The following is an 18,945-nucleotide window of genomic DNA, read 5'->3' on the forward strand; positions in this document are numbered from 1 at the left end:
CGAAGCTAAATCAAGATGGAAAGTTGGCTGATTTCCATCAGTGCCGAATTCCCACATTTTAACATTGAGTCCTGCACATGAAATTAAATCTTCAAATTGAGCATTAATTGTTCTGTCAGGGAGTTGAGTGTTTTTTTTTGTTTTGAAAAGTTATTTTGCTTGAGACCGAGAGAAACGGAAATGGGGTTTGTGTAGGACCTGCACAGGGGTTGGTTTCATCTCTGTACAGCAGTTAATATTGTATTGGAAACGAGGCTCAATAAGCTCTATCCTGTCCAATCTTCGGGCCAAACTTCATCCATAGAGCTGGGCTATGTTAGCTTTGTAGTATCTATGCTTGTTCAGTGCAGAAGAGGGTAAAAAGTTGAAAATGGGGACAAGGCTGCTTTGGGTGTAAAGGTCTTTTTCCCCCAGCATCAATGTAACTTGCACCATTCTGCCTGTTGAACAAACAATGCCTAGTTCAATGCTAACTTCTTCATTTAGTCGTCCTTATTGTAGTGGAATTTTCAGCTATTCTGCTTTAGATGCCTACGTGGCAATAGTTGCTCCACTACAAAGTAATTCAATGCATGTGAAGCGCTTTGGGACATTTGTGAGAGGTGTGATAAAGTCTTATATAAAAGCGTCTTCCTTCTCTTAAAAGTTATTAAAATAATTACAAATATCTGTGAGTGTACAGTCAGCACTGGAAGGGTTTCACTGTGAACAAATGTCCTTTGGTCCAAGATTTAACATGATATAAAGATTTTGCATTTGTTGCTCAATTCTATGTAAAAACACATTCAATGTCAGAATTGGATTTTACTTTACAGTTTCAGTGTCTTGCTTTTGGGATCATCCTTTTCAACCAATGCAAACACCATTTTCCCTCATAATCTTCCTTTTCTCTCACCCTGCCTATTTTATTGTCTCTCCGAGCTTTCTTTCCTCTCCTGTTCCTCCTAGGCTCCAGCTATGCATTTCACACAAATTCCTCATTACATTATCGCCATGTTGAAATCAAATATATATCACACTGTCTCCCACTTTAACTCATTCTTTTCCAGGATATCAAAACTGTGATACTCCTTACGTCCCTCGGTCTTCCACAATCTATAGTCCTTTAAAACTCAAGATCAGGATCATCTAACTGCTATTTCAATTTACCATCCCCTCCCCAATTTTCTCTTCAACCTTGCTCGTGTCCTGCACTGTGCTCTTTGGCCTTTGTAGGTTTATTTTCAGCCGATGAATCTCTTCATCTTGATTGATGTGACGTGTAGCCAGAATTCATTGCCTTAGTAAATAGTTGACGTTACACAGCGATGACATTTATGTGCTCCTGAAGGTGCTAACTTTCTGAAGATTTGATTTAGAATCGTAGAATTTTACAGCACAGAAGGAGGCCATTCGGTCCATCATGTCTGTGCCGACCGAGAAAGAGCTATCCAGCCTAATCCCACTTTCCAGCTCTTGGTCCGTAGCCTTGTAGGTTACGGCACTTCAAGTGCACATCCAAGTACTTTTCAAGTGTGATGAGGGTTTCTGCCTCTACCACCCTTTCAGGCAGTGATCCCCACAACACTCTGGGTGAAAAAATTTCTCCTCAACTCCTTCCAGGAATTATTTTAAATCTATGAGCTCTCTGCTAAGGGAAAAAGATCCTTCCAATCTACTCTATCGAGGCCCCTCATAATTTTATACACCTCAATTAAATCTCCCCTCAGCCTCCTCTGTTCCAAAGAAAACAACCCCAGCCTATCCAATCTTTCCTCATAGCTAAAAATCTCCAGTCCTGGCAACATTCTCGTAAATCTCCTCTGTACCCTCGCTAGTGAAATCATATATTTCCTGTAATGTGGTGACCGGCACGGACTTGATGGGCTGAATGGCCTCCTTCCATGCTGTAACCTTTCTATGATTCTATGATTCTATAACCAGAACTGTACACAGTCCTCTAGCTGTTGCCTAACCAGCGTTTTATACAATTCTAGCATAACCTCCCTGCTCTTATATTCTATGCCTTGGCTAATAAAGGAAAGTATCCCGTATGCCGCCTTAGCCATCTTACCTACCTGTCCTGCTACCTTCAGGGATCTGTGGACATGCACTCCAAGGACCCTCTGTTCCTCTACATTTCTCAGTATCCTACCATTTATTGTGTATTCCCTTGGCTTATTTGCCCTCTCCAAATGCATTATCTCACACTTCACCGGATAAAATACCATTTGCCACTTTTCTGCCCACCTGACCAGTCCGTTGATATCTTCCTGCAGTCTACAGCTTTCCTCCTCACTATCAACCACACGGCCAATTTTTGTATCATCTGCAAACTTCTTAATCATGCCCTTTACATTTAAGTCTAAATCATTGATATATACCACAAAAAGCAAGGGATCCAGTACTGAGCCCTGTGGAACCCCACAGCCTTCCAGTCACAAAAACATCTGTCTACCATTACCCTTTGTATCCTGCCACTGAGCCAATTCTGGATCCAACTTGTCACTTTCCCTTGGATCCCATGGGCTTTTATTTTTCTGACCAGTTTGCCATGTGGGACCTTGTCAAAAGCCTTCCTAAAATCCACATAGATTACATCAAACGCGCTACCCTCATCGACCCTCCTTGTTTCCTCCTCAAAAAATTCAATCTAGTTAGTCAGACACGACCTTCCCTTAACAAATCCATGCTGACTGCCCTTAATTAATCTGTGCCTTTCTAAATGACTATTTATACTGCCCCTCAGAATTTTAACCAATAATTTGCCCACCACCGAGATTAGGCTGACTGGCCTGTAATTATTCGGTCTATCCCTTTCTCCTTTTTTAAACAACAGTACAACGTTAGCAGTCCTCCAATCCTCAGGCACTACGCCTGTAGCCAGAGAGGATTGGAAAATGATGGTCAGAGCTTCCGCTATTTCCTCCTTTGCTTCTCTTAACAGCCTGGGATACATTTCATCCAGGCCTGGCGATTTATCTATTTCAAAGATGCTAAACCCCTTAATATTTCCTCTCTCACTGTGTTTATCCCATCCAATATTTCACACTCCTCCTCCTTCACTACAATGTCTGCATCGTCCCCCTCTTTTATGAAGACAGACGCAAAATATTCATACCCACGTCTCCTGCCTCCACACACAGGTTATCTTTTTGGTCTCTAATAGCCCCTACTCTTTCCTTAGTTATCCTCTTGCTCTTTATGTATTTATAAAATATCTCTGGGTTTTCCTTGATTTCCATTAATTATGGCTTTTTTAACGTTATTATTTGTATTTACTGCAGATTTATTAACGTAGAATCTAATCTACGGCCCTCCTTCCCGGCCTCATACTGAGCATCAGTTCCATGGGTGCAAGGGGCCCTGCAGTACCTTAACCACAAGATCATTCTTGACGCATGAGTCTAGACAACAGGGGCTCGATTTTAAAAGTAAAAAACGGGTGGGTTAGGGGCGAGGGGGGCATTGAAAATTGCCACCATTTTAGACCCGCCCCAAACCCGCCCATTTCCAGTTTTCACAGGGGCGGGACAAGGGGCGGGCAGCCAACCCGCTCCCAGGAGGCAGGTCGGGCCTTAAAACCTGTCAAGGAGGCTTCAGGCCTCCATTTTTAACTAATTCCCCATTTCAACCCCAAAATCGTAAGGACAGTCCAGGTAACCCGTAATAACGGGTTTCCCGACCTCAAATTGACCCCCCCCACCCCCTTCCCAGCTCCATTTGAAAATTGAACCCCAGGTGTCACCAGGCTGTTTGATTTTTTTGGGAAGCATCATTCCTGAATTCAATCTACCCCTCACCCAATGTCCACAAATATACACAATCCAGCGATGGTCACTGGATGGCGATCAGAAGCGGAAATCCTGATTGATTTTTTTCCCCCTCTCTATCTGGGTGTTGCTGAGGCCAATTCTCATGCCTCTGTCCCAGCTGAGATCAGCTAACTCAGCACATACCAAGGACGGAAGCTGGAACCTTCCTAGTCTTTACAGTTCAGTAGGTATCAGCCTTGGCTCAGTGGTTTAAGCCCCACTTCAGAGACTTGAGTACATAATCTAGGCTGACACTTCAGTGCAGTACTGAGGGAGTGTTGCACTTTCGGAGTTGCCGTCTTTCGGGTGAGACGTAAAAGGTCCCATGGCACTATTTGAAGAAGAGCGCAGGAATTCTCCCCTGTCCTGGCCAATAATTTTCCTTCAACCAGCATTGCCAAAAAAACAGATTTTCTGGTCCTTTATCTCATTTCTGTTTGTGGGATCTTGCTGTGTGCAAATTGTCCGCCACATCTGCCTACATTACAACAGTGACTATACTTCAAAAGTAGTTAATCGCTGTGAAGGGTTTTGGGACCTCCTGGAGTGATGAAAGGCACTATATAAATGTAAGTTCTTTCTTTACCACACCACTGCTTATTCTTGCACAGGATGTCCTCATGACGCACAGCTTTTTGTAGGCTGTTTTCTTCCCCACAGCAGTAACAATCTCTCTTTAATCTCCACCTCAAAAGAACACTCCATATGGCACTAGTGTCACGTTTTCATTTCTCACAGTCGCCTTTAGGAAGCCAGTTTAAATGGGATTGGCAATTTAGTTCCAGTTCATTTTGTGTTATGGACAGTTTGTGCTGTAGACTCATGCCCACAAGGAACTGCATTGAGACTGTACAAACTCAGTCATGTGAATGTCTTATAGGCAGCTGGGAGAGGAGATTTCATCCCATTAGTCTGGGCTGGATACAAGCCAAAGTCACAAAAGTTGAAAGACCAGTTTTTTTTTTCTTGTTATCTCCAAGGGTATTTCCACTTCCACCACACTTTTGTAGATTCTTTCCAAACCATAAACCACTGTTGCTCACAGTGCAATTCCCCTGCTGCTCTTTTCATGTCAGCCTGGGGGCACACAATGGGTGAGAAGTCCCTCACTGATATTTCTCATCATCTCCTCTTGGTGCCTCCCTCTGTCGGCAGCTCAAATTGGCAACTGAGCGTTAATCCTCCAACAGGACACCTGAAAGCGGCATTTAAACCAAATACATTGTCCAATACTTTAACTTATTCTTCTGGTAACAAAATATCTGCTAATGTCCAGCACATATATTAAATTAACCATTTATCCTGACATAGTTGTAAGCTGATCTCAAAAAGATAAATGCATGTGTGAGCTCTGTATTAACTCATTGATCTCTCAGAAACTAAAGGACAATAAAAATTTCAAAATATAAAATGATATTACTACTGTATAATATTTGTTACCCTCAATTCACAAAATACATGGTGCCTCCTTCATTCTTCTACTTGTCTTGACCTCTGTCTCCTCTGTGATCTCCTTCCTCAATCCCGTACTAACTCTGGTCTCTCTTTTATCACTTTCCTACTGTCTCCAACATCCCTTCTCTGGTCCTGACCTCACTCCTCTCACCTTCTACTGGCCATAACCCATTCTCACTTCTCTACTCACCCCTCAGTTGGCTCTCATCTGTCTCCTTTCAAAAATGTCAAAATATAACATATTTTAATACTGCACAATATTTGATCCCCTCAGTTCACAAAACACATGATGCCTCCTTCACTCTTGTACTGTCCTTGACCTCCCTTCTCTCACCTCTCTATTGGTCCTAACTCCTTCTTCTCATCCCACCACGAGCCCTGATTTCCCTCCTCTCACTTAGATACAACACTGACGTCCACCCACCCCTTTCCTGGCCCTGACCTCAATCTTTTCATCCCTGCACTGGCCCGAACATCACCAATCTCGTTTCTGCCAAAACATCCCCCAGGGCTACTGACATAAATGAAACACTGCTCCATCACTAAACAAACTATAACATCTTGAAAGTTCAGTTAATCACTGTCTTGTCATTTGATGCATTCCTTTTTCGTGAAAAACAGTCCTAGAAAAATAAAATATAAAAATACACAGCGAGTTGTAATGATCTGGAATGCATTGCCTGAAAGGGCGGTGGAAGCAGATTCAATAGTAACTTTCAAAAGGAAATTGTATAAATACTTGAAGGGAAAAAAATTACAGGGATTATGGGGAAAGAGCAGGAGAATGGGACTAATTGGATAGCTCTTTTAAAGAGCCGGCACAGGCACGATGGGCCGAATGGCCTCCTTCTGTACCCACTATGATACATGTTCTCCCCTGAAAAAGAGTATGCAATATTTGTGCAATGTTTATATACATATCTAGATCTATATCTATATGTATATCTATATCTATATATTTATAATGTGGAGATGCCGGTGATGGACTGGGGTGGACACATGTAAGGAGTCTGACAACACCAGGTTATAGTCCAACAGCTTTATTTAAAATCACAAGCTTTCAGAGGCTTCCTCCTTCGTCAGGTCACTCACCTGATGAAGGAGGAAGCCTCCGAAAGCTTGTGATTTTAAATAAAGCTGTTGGACTGTAACCTGGTGTTGTAAGACTCCTTACATGTATATTTATATCTATAGATATATATATAATGAATTAAGAATGATATGTATTGAAACATATAAGTACAATTTTAACCATGATTTGAGTGCCGCTATTGAACCTGCTCCCACCCGGCAGGCTTGAATAAAATCGACCCCACTGACACTGCTTTAGTTCGGAGGTGGTGAGACCAGCACCACTGAGGAGGCTCCCCATATTTCCACAACCAAATCTGGCTTTCTTATTCTGACGACAGAATTGTCGGCCCAGTTTCTGTGGGACTATGATTCTGCCACCGGGACTAGGGAGCCGTTAGTTAATAATGTACATAGTTGGATCCAGTTTCCCGAATCCAAACTAAAACGGTGCCAGAATAAAATCTTCCGCCAGTGCTTGTTGCTAACCACGCGTAGCAGAGTTGGGACCTTGGAACAGAAACACGACTTTTATTTTCCTACTCGAAGGGAAATAAATTTCAGTGTAAATCACCTGCCAAAAAAAGTCTGCCGCCCAGTGGGACCTGAAAGAAGGGGAGAACCGCCCAGTGGGACCTGAAAGAAGGGGAGAAAAATGATGGCTTATCATGTCATTTACAGAGGTAAACAAATGGTTTAATCCAATTGACACACTGCAATGAAAACTAGACAATAATTTTGTTATCATTTGGTTTTAGGGGATGAAATTTCTCTTTTAACACAAGGTCAAATGAAGCCTCTTTTCTCCACAGTGAACGGCCCGCTAACTAAATCATACATTTCAAAAAATGGTATTAGCAGGTCATTAATTGTGGGGAAGAAACAGGGCTCCTCCCTTTTTTTCCCCTCAAAAAAATAATTTTCAGAAGCTCCCAACTACGAGGAGTCATGCAATACACCGTCCCAATCCCTGGAGATACAAGGTTGGGTTTTAAATACTGAAATAATGTAGTTGCATTTTACTTAGAAATAAAAGTTAGACAAAGTGTTATACAGGACAACAGGCCTGCGGTGCAAAAATAGTAAGATTTTCTTCATTACAGAAAAATAAAACCTCAATGACTGCCAGGAGGTTCAACCGTTATTAATAAGTGCTTTCTGGTTTTCACAGCTTGTGCAAAAACTCACCGAGGTATCTGAGGAATGCCAAGCAAACCAGTTAAAGAAACTGAAAGAGCTTTGTGAAAAGTAAGCCACTTCTAACATTTTTTTTTTAAAAATCTGCAGCTGAGATTTCCGAAGATAAATAGATTTTTTTTTTGCTGTTGATATTTTCAGGGAAAAGAAAGAATTGAAAAAGAAAATGGACAAAAAGCGCCAGGAGAAGATCACCGAGGCAAAATCAAAAGACAAAAACCAAATGGAAGAGTGAGTCTTTCAGTCTTGTATGAAAGCGCTGTTCTAATCTTCAAAGTAGATTCTTCAGTGGCCGAAGCAGCACCTGCCAACAAAGATTTTTCTTTAATTTAAAAGACGTTGCTGTGAAGCCAGGGGAAGCAGGAATACTTTCCCAACTCCACAGCGTCCCGATCATCAACGCCCACCGCCCCCGCCATTGCAGCGCCACGCCCGCTCCCCTCCCTGGGCTTACCTGCAAGCCAATGCTGGTGAGGTAAACTGCCCAATATTCATTTCTCCAAACGAGCGAGCTGCCGATGGAAGACGACAGGAGCCGCCCAGCAGAAGCGATCTCCTGCTACTTTCAAATGTGTAGGGCCATCCAACACTTGGATGGCTCACAGAAATGTCTGAATGCCCTCCATTTTCTAGAACTGAAGTATTAATGAGAAGCATTATTCCACAAATTGGTTCATCTGGCTTGACTACATATTTCCTGTTCAGAGAATGTGACCCCCTTGAGGATGAAATTCAACTTAAAAGCAACGTTGTAATCATTCCTTTCAAGAAAGGAGGGAGAGAGAAAACAGGGAACTATAGGCCACTTAGCCTGACATCAGTAGTAGGGAAAATGCTGGAATCCATTATTAAGGACGTAGTAACAGGGCACTTAGAAAATCATAATATGATTAGGCAGAGTCAACACGGTTTTATGAAAGGGAAATCGCGTTTGACAAATCTATTAGAGTTTTTTGAGGGTGTAACTAGCAGGGTAGATAAGGGGGAACCAGTAGATGTAGCACATTTGGATTTTCAAAAGGTGCCACACAAGAGGTGTTTACACAAGTTTAGGACTTATGGGATTGGGGGTAATAAATTAGCATGGATCGAGGATTGGTTAACAGACAAAAAACAGAGTAGGGATAGACAGTCATTTTCGGGTTGGCAGGTTGTAACTAGTGGGGTGCCGCAAGGATCAGTGCTTGGGCCTCAGCTATATCAATCTATATCAATGACTTAGATGAGGGGACCGAGTGTAATGTATCCAAGTTTGCTGACGATTCAAAGCTAGGTGGAAAAGTGAGCTGCGAGGAGGACGCAAAGAGCCTGCAACGAGATATAGACAGGTTAAGTGAGTGGGCGGGAAGGTGGCAGATGGAGTATAATGTGGGGAAATGTGAAATTATCCACTTTGGTAGGAAGAATAGAAAAACAGAATATTTTTTAAAAGTTGAGAGACTAAGGGGGTGATTTTAAACCCCAAGAACAGGTGGGTTGGGAGTTGAAAATAGTTGTTTTTTTGGTTGCGACCACAACCTGGCTTTATTTCCGGGTTTAACGTCAGCGCGTAAAAGTACAGGCTCCCCACTGGGAATGCAAAGTCTGAAAATTTTGCAGTTGCGACCCAAAAAAACAACTATTTTCAACTCCCACCTGCCCCCAACCCACCCGTTCTTGGGGTTTAAAATCACCCCCTAAGAAATGTTGGTAGTCAGAGGAATTTGGGTGTCTTTGTACATGAATCTCAAAAAGTTAACATGCAGGTACAGCAAGCAATTAGGAAGGCAAATGATATGTTAGCATTGATTGCAAAGGGGTTGGAGTATAAGAGTAAGGAAGTCTTGCTGCAATTATATAGGGCTCTGGTGAGACCACACCTGGAGTACTGTGTACAGTTTTGGTCTCCTTACCCACGGAAGGATATACTTGGTTTCGAGGGGGTGCAACGAAGGTTCACTAGATTGATTCCTGAGGTGAGAGGGTTGTCCTATGAGGAGAGATTGTGTAGAATGGGCCTATATTCTCTGGAGTTTAGAAGAATGAGAGGTGATCTCATTAAAACATATAAGATTCTGAGTGGGCTTGACAGGGTAGATGCTGAGAGTCTGTTTCCCCTAGTTGAAGAGTCTAGAACTAGAGGTCATAGTCTCAGAATAAGGGGTCGGCCATTTAGGACCAAGACGAGGAAAGATTTCTTCACTCAGGGTTGTGAATTTTTGGAATTCTCTACCCCAGAGGGCTGCGGATGCTGAGTCGTTGAGTATATTCGAGACTGTGATCGATAAATTTTTGGAAACTAAGGGAATCAAGGGATATGGGATAGGGCGGGAAAGTGGAGTTAAGGCAGAAGATCAGCCATGATATTATTGAATGGTGGAGCAGGCCCGATGGGCCGTATGGCCTACTCCTGCTCCTATTTCTTATGTTCTTATAAATCAGACCACGATCCTTCTGCGGCAAAGTAGTCAGAAATCGCAATACGTGACAGACAAAGGGAAGCTTTTTAAAGGGAACCTTTATCAGAAGTCAATTTTTATGCCACATTTGATCTTTCTGGAGTCATATTAAAAAACAGAAATCATTCCCCTATTTGGCAGTGAACAAAGACAGGAACAATCACTCACATTAGCATGGTGCCCATGAATCATCACATGCTACAAAGAACTTTGCTTTGTTCAGCAGCAAGTGACTCCCACACTTCGATTAAAAGCCTCAGTCAGTGACCTTGACATTTAATAGGGACATGAGCAGTTTTATTGCTTTTTTCACTCCAGACAAATGGAACTTATTTTCTTAAATGGAGACTGTAGCTATAGATTCAAAATTGCCAGTTGACAGCTCCCAAGGTGATCTCATTTTCTGGCTGTGTCCATCAAAAGAGCCAGAAGGCTTACTATCAACTTTGTGGAAATTAGAGATCTATTTATTATCCAAACTATACACTTTGATGGAGCACTACTTCCAAAAAAGCAATGGAGCTCCCGAGGCAGTATTTAGTGTGTATTGCTAGACTGTGTCTCCACGTTTAATTTCACTTCAGGAGCCTGAGCAATTTTTCTCCCACACAGCTATTTTCTCAGTCATTGGTAAAAGTAAAAAATGAACACTATAGGAACTGCGTAAGAGGTAGGAAAAGAAATCTTAGGTCACCACACAGAAATGTTATTTCAGTAAAAAATGATAGATGTTTATTATTAACTGTAATCTTGTTCTATCTCCGGCCTTCTTGTACATGCCAAGTTGTATCTAATGGTGTTGTATTGCATGGTACTGATCCAACTGCACTTTTAAAAGCCAGTTTTTTCTGTAAGTTTCCCTTTCTGTAAATTTTCCCCTTCGTCAGCCTGCCCTGATTCCTCTACAGCCAAGAAGGTGAGGATGTGGCTCGCTATCAAGTTACAGTCAATGATCCCTTTGCATAGACAACAGGAGGTGCCTCAAAGCCTCAAAGGAATGATTCTCCCCCTACTTCACTTCCCCTCCCTCCGCATGGAGATATCACAATCTTTCCTCAATCCATCCCTACTTGATGTAATATGGCTCAGATTGGGAACTGGCTGGAAACTTGGTTCTATTCCCACTCTGTGGCATTCTGACATGGAGCCCTGGAGAGAACCCTGAGTCAGTAGGGTCAGGGGATGAGCCATCAGCTATAACACAGCTGGAGGAAACTAGATAGGCATGAACATAGCCTTAGTGGGATATTCTGCACTGCCATCAGTCAGTCTGCCACCATAGATATCACAGGACCGTGCCATCATGCCATCACCTCTATCTCTGTAGCTGTCGCTGTTAATTCAGGTCTTCCCATTGACGAGATTTAATATAATGTGGGACGTTGTGCTATCCTGTCAATGTGCTCGCACCATGTATTGTACATGAGGGGGCTGCATTTCCACAGGGATTCTCCCTCCCGTCTGCCATAACTTCAGTGGGAAAGTCGCAGAAACCCTGGAAAAATGCCACAGACGCCATTTATGCCGGTTTTTCAGGAGTTTCCATGGCTCTTCTCCGAGGTTACAACGGGCAAGCTGGAGAAGAAACCCCCCCCACCCCCACCATGGAAATTCACCCCCAAGGAACCTAAAGAAAAAATGAAGTTGCTTCTTTCATGACGGGTTTAAACAAAACTCAATAATTGCATGTGTAATAATAGACCCACGTTTTACATTTACAAACACAGCAGGAATGGGAGTGATAGGAGCAATTTGTTTAGCTTTCTTTCTGGTGGAGATTACAATGTCTGTAAACAGCTCACTGCAGTCTCTAAATGAGTCTTGATCCTTAAACAATTGGCAAGTAAATGTCTCCACGATCTATTATTGGTTTCCTGGGATCCAGCTGTGGTAGTGGGATTCTGAAGATTTTTCTGCTCATATTCTGTGTTCCATTATCAATGGATTTAGTTCCAAATATTATTTAAGTCGAATGCAAGAAGCTGATTTATTTTGAACATGGAAATCTGAACATACTGCTGCCTAATTTAGGGATGTATTTTGTTTTCATTTTGTGCAGAAGGTATTTTTCTCTTCTTCTGTTTCCATGGTAACTATGTCGTGAATTTGGTTGCTCTGTCTCCAGCATGTGTTCACTGCATTTTAGCTCCAGCACACACCCATTACGTAAAATTACATAGAATGTGCAGCACAGAAACAGGCCATTCAGCCCAACTGGTCCATGCTGCTGTTTATGCTCCACACGAGCCTCCTCCCTCCCCTCTTCACCTAACCCCTATCAGCGTATCCTTCTATTCCTTTCTCTCTCGTGTTTACCTAGCATCCCCTTAAATGCATTCATGCTAGTCGCCTCACCTATTCCTTGTGATAGTGAGTTCCACATTCCAACCACTCTCTGGGTAAAGAAGTTTTTCCTGAATTCCCTATTGGATTTATTAGTGACTATCTTATATTTATGGTCCCTAGCTTAGGACTCTCCTACAAGTGGAAACATCTTCTCTATGTCTACCCAATCAAATCCTTTCATAATCTTTAAGACCCCTATCAGGTCACCCCTCAGCTTTCTCTTTTCTAGAGAAAAAAGCTCCAGCCTGTTTAGTCTTTCCTGATAGGTATAACCTCTCAATTCTGGTACCATCCTGGTAAACATTTTCGCACCTGCTCCAGTGCCTCTATATCCTTTTTATAATATGGAGTTAGCAATGTGATAGCATTGTCTTAGTGTTTCCTTGGGAATTTTTGTAAACATGTGAAGCTAATGCTGCCCATATTTTGGGATATAGTACAGGCTTTATTAGTTTACCTTAGAGCCACATTCATACACATTACGGAATCCACTGAGGAACATTAGCGCCAGAAGTACAGTTGCTTTATGTAATGTCAGAGCTCTAACATTGCTCTCCATGATTGATTAAAGAGCTCAGAACAAAATTTTATTTACGTAGCTGAGAATTCAACTATTCTTTCGAATGCCCAAAATCTAAACTCTGATCTTCACTGTTTTACTCTAGTAGGACGACTGTTTCCAAGTTGTGCTATGATGATATTCTTAATTTTATTCAATGTGGAGAGATTAGAGAAGCTGGGGATTGTTCTCCTTAGAACAGAGAAAGAAAAGTGGAGATTTGATAGAGGTGTTCAAAATTATGTGGGGTTTTGATAAAGTGAATAGGGAGAAACTGTTTTCCACTGGCAGGAGGATCGGTAACCAGAGGACACAGTTTTAAGATAATTGGCAAAAGAACCAGGGAGGAGATAAAGAGAATTTTTTTTACACAGCGAGTTGCTATGATCTGGAATGCACTGCCTGAAAGGGTGGTGGAAGCAGATTCAATAGTAACTTTCAAAAGGGAATTGGATATATACTTGAAAAGGAAAAATTTGCAGGACTATGGGGAACGAGCAGGGGAGTGAGACGAATTGGATAGCTCTTTCAATGAGCCGGCACAGGCACGATGGGCTGAATGGCCTCCTTCTGTGCTGTATGGTTCTATGATTATTTATTCCTTGTAACTAAGTCCAGCTTGAATATAGGAACATTTGAAAGCATGGGATGAAAATAGCCCATTCGATTCATCAAGCCTGCTTCTTCCACAAACCATAAACAATCTACGCTATCATGGACCCTTCCTCACCCATTTAATCTCCTGATTAATAATGAGGAGATCAAAAAATTGCATGCAAGTGATAAAGGGATCGGCTCTCCCAGATCTCCAAGGATTACCAAGGAAAACTCCAGAATATTGAACTATCCTCACATCTGCGCTGTTCAGCATGGCCTGCTCTTCAAACAATATTCTGCCCTCCCCAGCAGCACAGGAACTATTGGAGCTGATTTTCTTGTTCTTACCACCCCCTATGCACCATCACCTGGGAGGTTATGGAGAGAGAAGAGGGGCCGAAACACATAACAATGGGTCTGCGCGTCTCTGGCAGGCCCGAGACCAGGCGGGGGAAGCTGCCTGTTCTAATAGATCCTGAGCCTTTATGCAGCCAGGACGCTTGGAATCAATGCTCATTATAACTGGGCATCCTGGGTTGCTAAGCGATGAACCAGCAAGTAGATTTAAAGGGCCAAAAATAAGGTTGTTGTCGAAGTTTGATGCAATTTCCGGCCCATATTTCAGACTTTTTTTCTCCTGGTACTTAGGTTCTCATGAGCTTTTCTGCCGATTGTTTCAATTTCTTTTGTCCGAAACATCATTATCGGTATTAAAGAAAGAACTTGCATTTATATAGTGCCCTTAATGACCCCAGGACGTCCCAAAGGCACTTTACTAAGTACTTTTGAAGTGTAGTCACTGTTGTAATGAAATGCAATTGGAATGACCTTATCTGAGGTACTGGGAAAAAGAAAAGGAACACTAGGAAAAGGAATGCTAAGAGAATGAGACTTCTCAATAGGTGCCCAGATCCTGGTACCCACACACCTGCACCTGTAGATAGAGGTGGTCAAGCCACACTTTAACAGATGATTAGCGCATGCAGAGGCTCCAACTGACAAGCCACGTTGTGTTAGCAGGCTCATCGTTGCACCTACCTGGCACTATCTGTTGGGAAATGTCTTCACAGGGTCTGGACCAGCAGAGAGGCAGATGCAGAGCTATGCCTTCGGCTGTAATATACAACATGCAGCATAGGGTTGGCACAGCCAGTGATAGAACCGATCGGCTGCAGCCTCACGATGCATGTGGGGCTTCCGTTCCCTTCATTTTTATCTATTACCTCTTAACCCATGCCCGTTCAGCCTTGGCAAAGTTGGCTAATGGAAGAAGGTATGTTTTGAGACTTTCTATAGGCTTTCAGAATTATTGTCGCCCATTGTGATGCTCCCCTTTAATTGTCTATCCCTTTTTCAATTGCACGCAATTTTTTGATGGCACCACTAGTCTGGTCTGGATCGGTGATTAATGAAAAATAACCTGATCCATGGCATTTAACACATTACAATTCAGGAGGAATTAACATCAATTCATGACCTATTGGACACGACTTGTACCAATAGAGGAATATTTACCCCACTGTGTCCCATTGAGTATTTGAACACTTTAATCTATACCTATCCCTGTAACATCCATTCCCATTTTCAACCAAGCAGTTTGAAAGAATTAATCAGCTTCTTTGGGTGTCTATTCCATGAGTATAAACCATTTCATGAAAGCTTTATTGTGTATTGTTCATTAGGGATGGACGCCAAACTATTTGAATTGTGAGCTTAGTGACCTGAATTTGACCAGTGTAAGTTTATTTGTTAAACACCTAGTTTGGCCCAATTCTGACCACTTGGACTAGATTGCTGTGTCCCTCTGTTTACTCGAGTGCAAAGTTCACATAACATCAATTGCTTTGGGACTCTGAACAGTTTTGCTGTTCTCGTTGGTCTATTTGTTGAAGTCAGCCTGTTTAAAGTAAATTTGGATTAAAGTAAGTACACAGAATAAAGTAGTTACATTAAGTTTAAACAGAAATAAGCAAGTTTTTTTCTTTTTTTGGCGGAGAGAGAAAGAGAACAGCAGAGAAAACACTGAAGTAATTGGGGAAATAGTTACTAACATACAGAAAGTTTACTTTTCTGGCTTTCTGTTCATAGGAAGGCGGAGCAATGGTAGCAGAGAAGGACACAAGCTATAGAGTAACCAGACAGTACAGTGCTAGTAGTAAATAATACCTGAACGTCACTGGATTTAAAAGGGACGCTCTGTGACATTCAGATAACACAACTGATTCAATTTATTGGGGATTATTTAAAAGAAATTGTCACCTGAATTTGTCCATAAACTGTTTAATAGGACCACATAAAGAGACTTGGTAAAGTGTGTATCAATATCTGAGCAGGATAGCATGACTAATTCACTGTCTTGTTGCAGGGAAAAGACAGAAATTATCCGATCTTACATACATGAAGTAGTGCAGTCCATTAAAAGGGTAAGTATTAAGTATTTTCATTATGCATTTCTCAGCTGAAGTTTTGTAAAATTTTTACTTTTTTGATGAATATTTGCCCTCATCAAGGTCAGTGAAGTCAGTGCGGGAAAATAGAGCACTTTTCTATTTTTGGCTCAACATTATCAGTGTCAAGAACATCCAGGTCAAGGATGCCACAACCAGATGTAAACTAAATCTCCCCGTACTTTACCTTAACAATGTGCCCTGACCCCAATCTCAAAAGACTCCTCACTATTGTACTGGTGTGATATTTCTATTTCCCTCAACACACATCCTTGGAGCCTGTCTAATTGACACTCCCAATTTAGTGGAAAGTTGTGTACAATCACAGGGTTGGTTTTGGTGTGAGCTTATGCCTGTAGAGAAAAATTCCACCACCCGACTCCCCCACCTACAATCTCCACAGCTTCCAGTTTCCTCTCTCCTGGTCCACCATCCACACTGACATCAGCATCTCTCAGTCTGATCAACAACTCCCATGCCTTCATTTTCACTGCCCCTGTGCCTGCAGATCACCCACACAGCTCCATTTGGTAGAGCAGCTACTTCTATAATCTCAAGTCTCTGGGCTGGAAGTGAGAGTGTGTGAAGCATAAGCCCGACTGTTCATTTAGCAGATGTCGCTTGGCCACCTCGAGCAGTGGTGCCTCTCCCCGTTCTAGGACAAAGTTACTGCATTTGGCTGGGCCTTTATTATGCTCCCCATTCCCTCTACCTCCTGCTTGATATTCACTGCACCCCTCTGAGATGTTCTTTTATGTGAGGAGTGTTATATGAAGGTAAGGCGCTGGTGTTAAAGAACCAGGTTGAACCTACAGATGTCCCGTTTCACTTTGAATGCTTGTAACTAACAGAAAGAGAAGATGTCCAGGTTTTCAGCCAGAGCTAGATAGAAGTCCAATCCCAAGGATAAAGGGGCAGTGTACCAACACTTGTCTCTCCTCCACTCCTTGCATCAATTCTTTATTATTCAGTAGAACTCAGTGTATTATTCTAAAGCTTCAGCATGTATGTTTCTTTCACATAATGTCGATTAGTTTATGCAGTGTCATTTTAAAAGTTCATTTGCAGATAAAGCTTATCAGCTAGTTTTGTTTATTTTTATTGTATTGTGTCCATGTACTTATCTGATCCCAGGGACAAAACCTTGAAACGTTTCCAAACTGTCAAGTAATAAGAAGCTTTGTAAAATGTATTAACTCTTTATCAGTTGTGGGAAAGGACTAGTCTCTTTATTTTCTCTTTCTTATTTAGATCTGGGAAACTGTACCTAAGAGAAAAACACTGATACATGCTTCTTAATATTTTTATGTACATATTCTATGAACTGATAATATTACTTGCCTGCAATCAACTGTTGATTATCACTTGATAAACTTGCAGTGACCACACCACAATTGTTAAGTGCTAAATGTGGAGACCCTCATCAACTATCAACTACATAGAGCATCCTGGCTATCAAAGATATCCACTGAAAGGAAAATTAACGGACAAAAAATGAAGTAAAACCACGCGTGTAAACTCCACGTTGGGGCAGAACATGCTCCCGAAATAATAGAGAGCTCAACAGAATTTGCTCCTATCGGTTCACTAGCGATTTGTCAGGGCTAAACTAAGTTTTAAAAGCGCAACAACCCTTTATGACTGCCAAACAACTTAAAATTTAATTTTAAAAATGTGGAGTCTCATATTACTCCTTATTTTAATAGATTTTGGTCATTAAAAATAAATTCTAAAAATTTAAAAATTTAATTTTTTTTTACTTTTCCCTTCTGTCTCTTTTAATTTAATTCAATTATTCCTTTGGCTTTTTATTATTAAAAAATAAAAGTTTTGTTTACAGTGACTTCCAGAATGCTAGCTTTAAATGAATGAAGTCTGCTCGCCTGCTTGTGGGCGGGACTTCTCTTCCTGACAGATTCTGTGGGCGTGTCTTCTAGTCTCACAGACGTTTCCGTGCGTATCAACTCACCCTGTTCAGAGGCTGGGTTGATATCACACAATTCTTTAGAAGTTCAAAATCACGCAAGTCGACACCACAGAGCCCACAGTAAGTACATTTGTAAATTTATTTCGTAGGATCTGCAGCGATCGTCGCCTCGCTGCTCTGCGCAAGTTCTGCCCCCACATTATATATTATAAAGAAAAATAACTGATACATAGAAATAAATCTCAACTGATCTCAGGGTCCATAAATCATAATCCATTCTAACTTTGTTCTCATTCTGGTTGTCGTGTTTCAAACTATATTTTGTAATTGCATATGTGTCCAGCAGAGGGGACCAAGTCCTGAAGGTAATGCTGTTCTTCATTTAATAAGGTCCTGGCTGATATGTGGAGGATCATCACTCCTGAATAGAGAAACAGACACGTGGGTCTTGTAAGAGAAATCAGTCCTTTTACATATTAATCGAACCCAGCTTCACACACGATACTAATGTCTCTGAACTCCCAAGTAAGATTATCAGTCCCGAGTATCTTTACTTGCTCTTTAAACAGACACCGAAAGTTGACTTTCCTTATCGGAGCTGAGTGCCAACACCAGCACCTTTTCCTCCTCCTTGGCCTTCCTCTAAAATTGTTTGCCCCTTTTTTGTTCCTAAAATGACGCTTTCCACAAAAAAGTTGTTAGAATTTAGCCTCTCGAGTCCCACACGGTTTTTGCTGAAAAGGCATTATGTGCGAATGGTACAATGATGAGCTTTGATGCAATTGAGTTGTATCTCCGTAAACGACTGAAAAAGAGGTTTGGTAAACACTTTTTTTTAAAGATAGTGCAAACAGCTTGAATGTAAGCCATCTTGTTTGGCCCCACCAGAAATACAGTGCCTGAGGCCCTGATCCTATCCCCCAGATTAGATGCCCATTCAAGCTTAACCTGGCACTGTACAACCTTACTGTCCTCCTAAACCTTAAGCTGAACTTCAAACTGTACATGCAGTCCATCACTGAGATTATCTACTTCCACATGCAAAATATTACCTGTCTCCATTCCGACCTCAGCTTCACTGCCACTAAAACCCTAATCCATGCCTTTGTCACAT

The 18,945-nt window shown here is 41.7% G+C and overlaps 1 protein-coding gene across 3 annotated transcripts in view; it reads left to right on the forward strand.

The window, feature by feature from the left end:
• The window catches only part of plcb1 (phospholipase C beta 1), a 646,154-nt gene that overhangs the window by 567,609 nt on the left and 59,600 nt on the right, over positions 1-18,945 (forward strand). For all 3 annotated transcript variants that reach the window (XM_067989433.1, XM_067989434.1, XM_067989436.1), the window contains exons 29-31: positions 7,492-7,568; positions 7,659-7,748; positions 15,823-15,880. In XM_067989433.1, the coding sequence (XP_067845534.1) occupies positions 7,492-7,568; positions 7,659-7,748; positions 15,823-15,880 (225 nt within the window). The remainder of the gene's footprint in view (positions 1-7,491; positions 7,569-7,658; positions 7,749-15,822; positions 15,881-18,945) is intronic.

This window comes from Heptranchias perlo, chromosome 8 (assembly GCF_035084215.1).
Source record: "Heptranchias perlo isolate sHepPer1 chromosome 8, sHepPer1.hap1, whole genome shotgun sequence".
Taxonomy (NCBI): Eukaryota; Metazoa; Chordata; class Chondrichthyes; order Hexanchiformes; family Hexanchidae; genus Heptranchias; species Heptranchias perlo.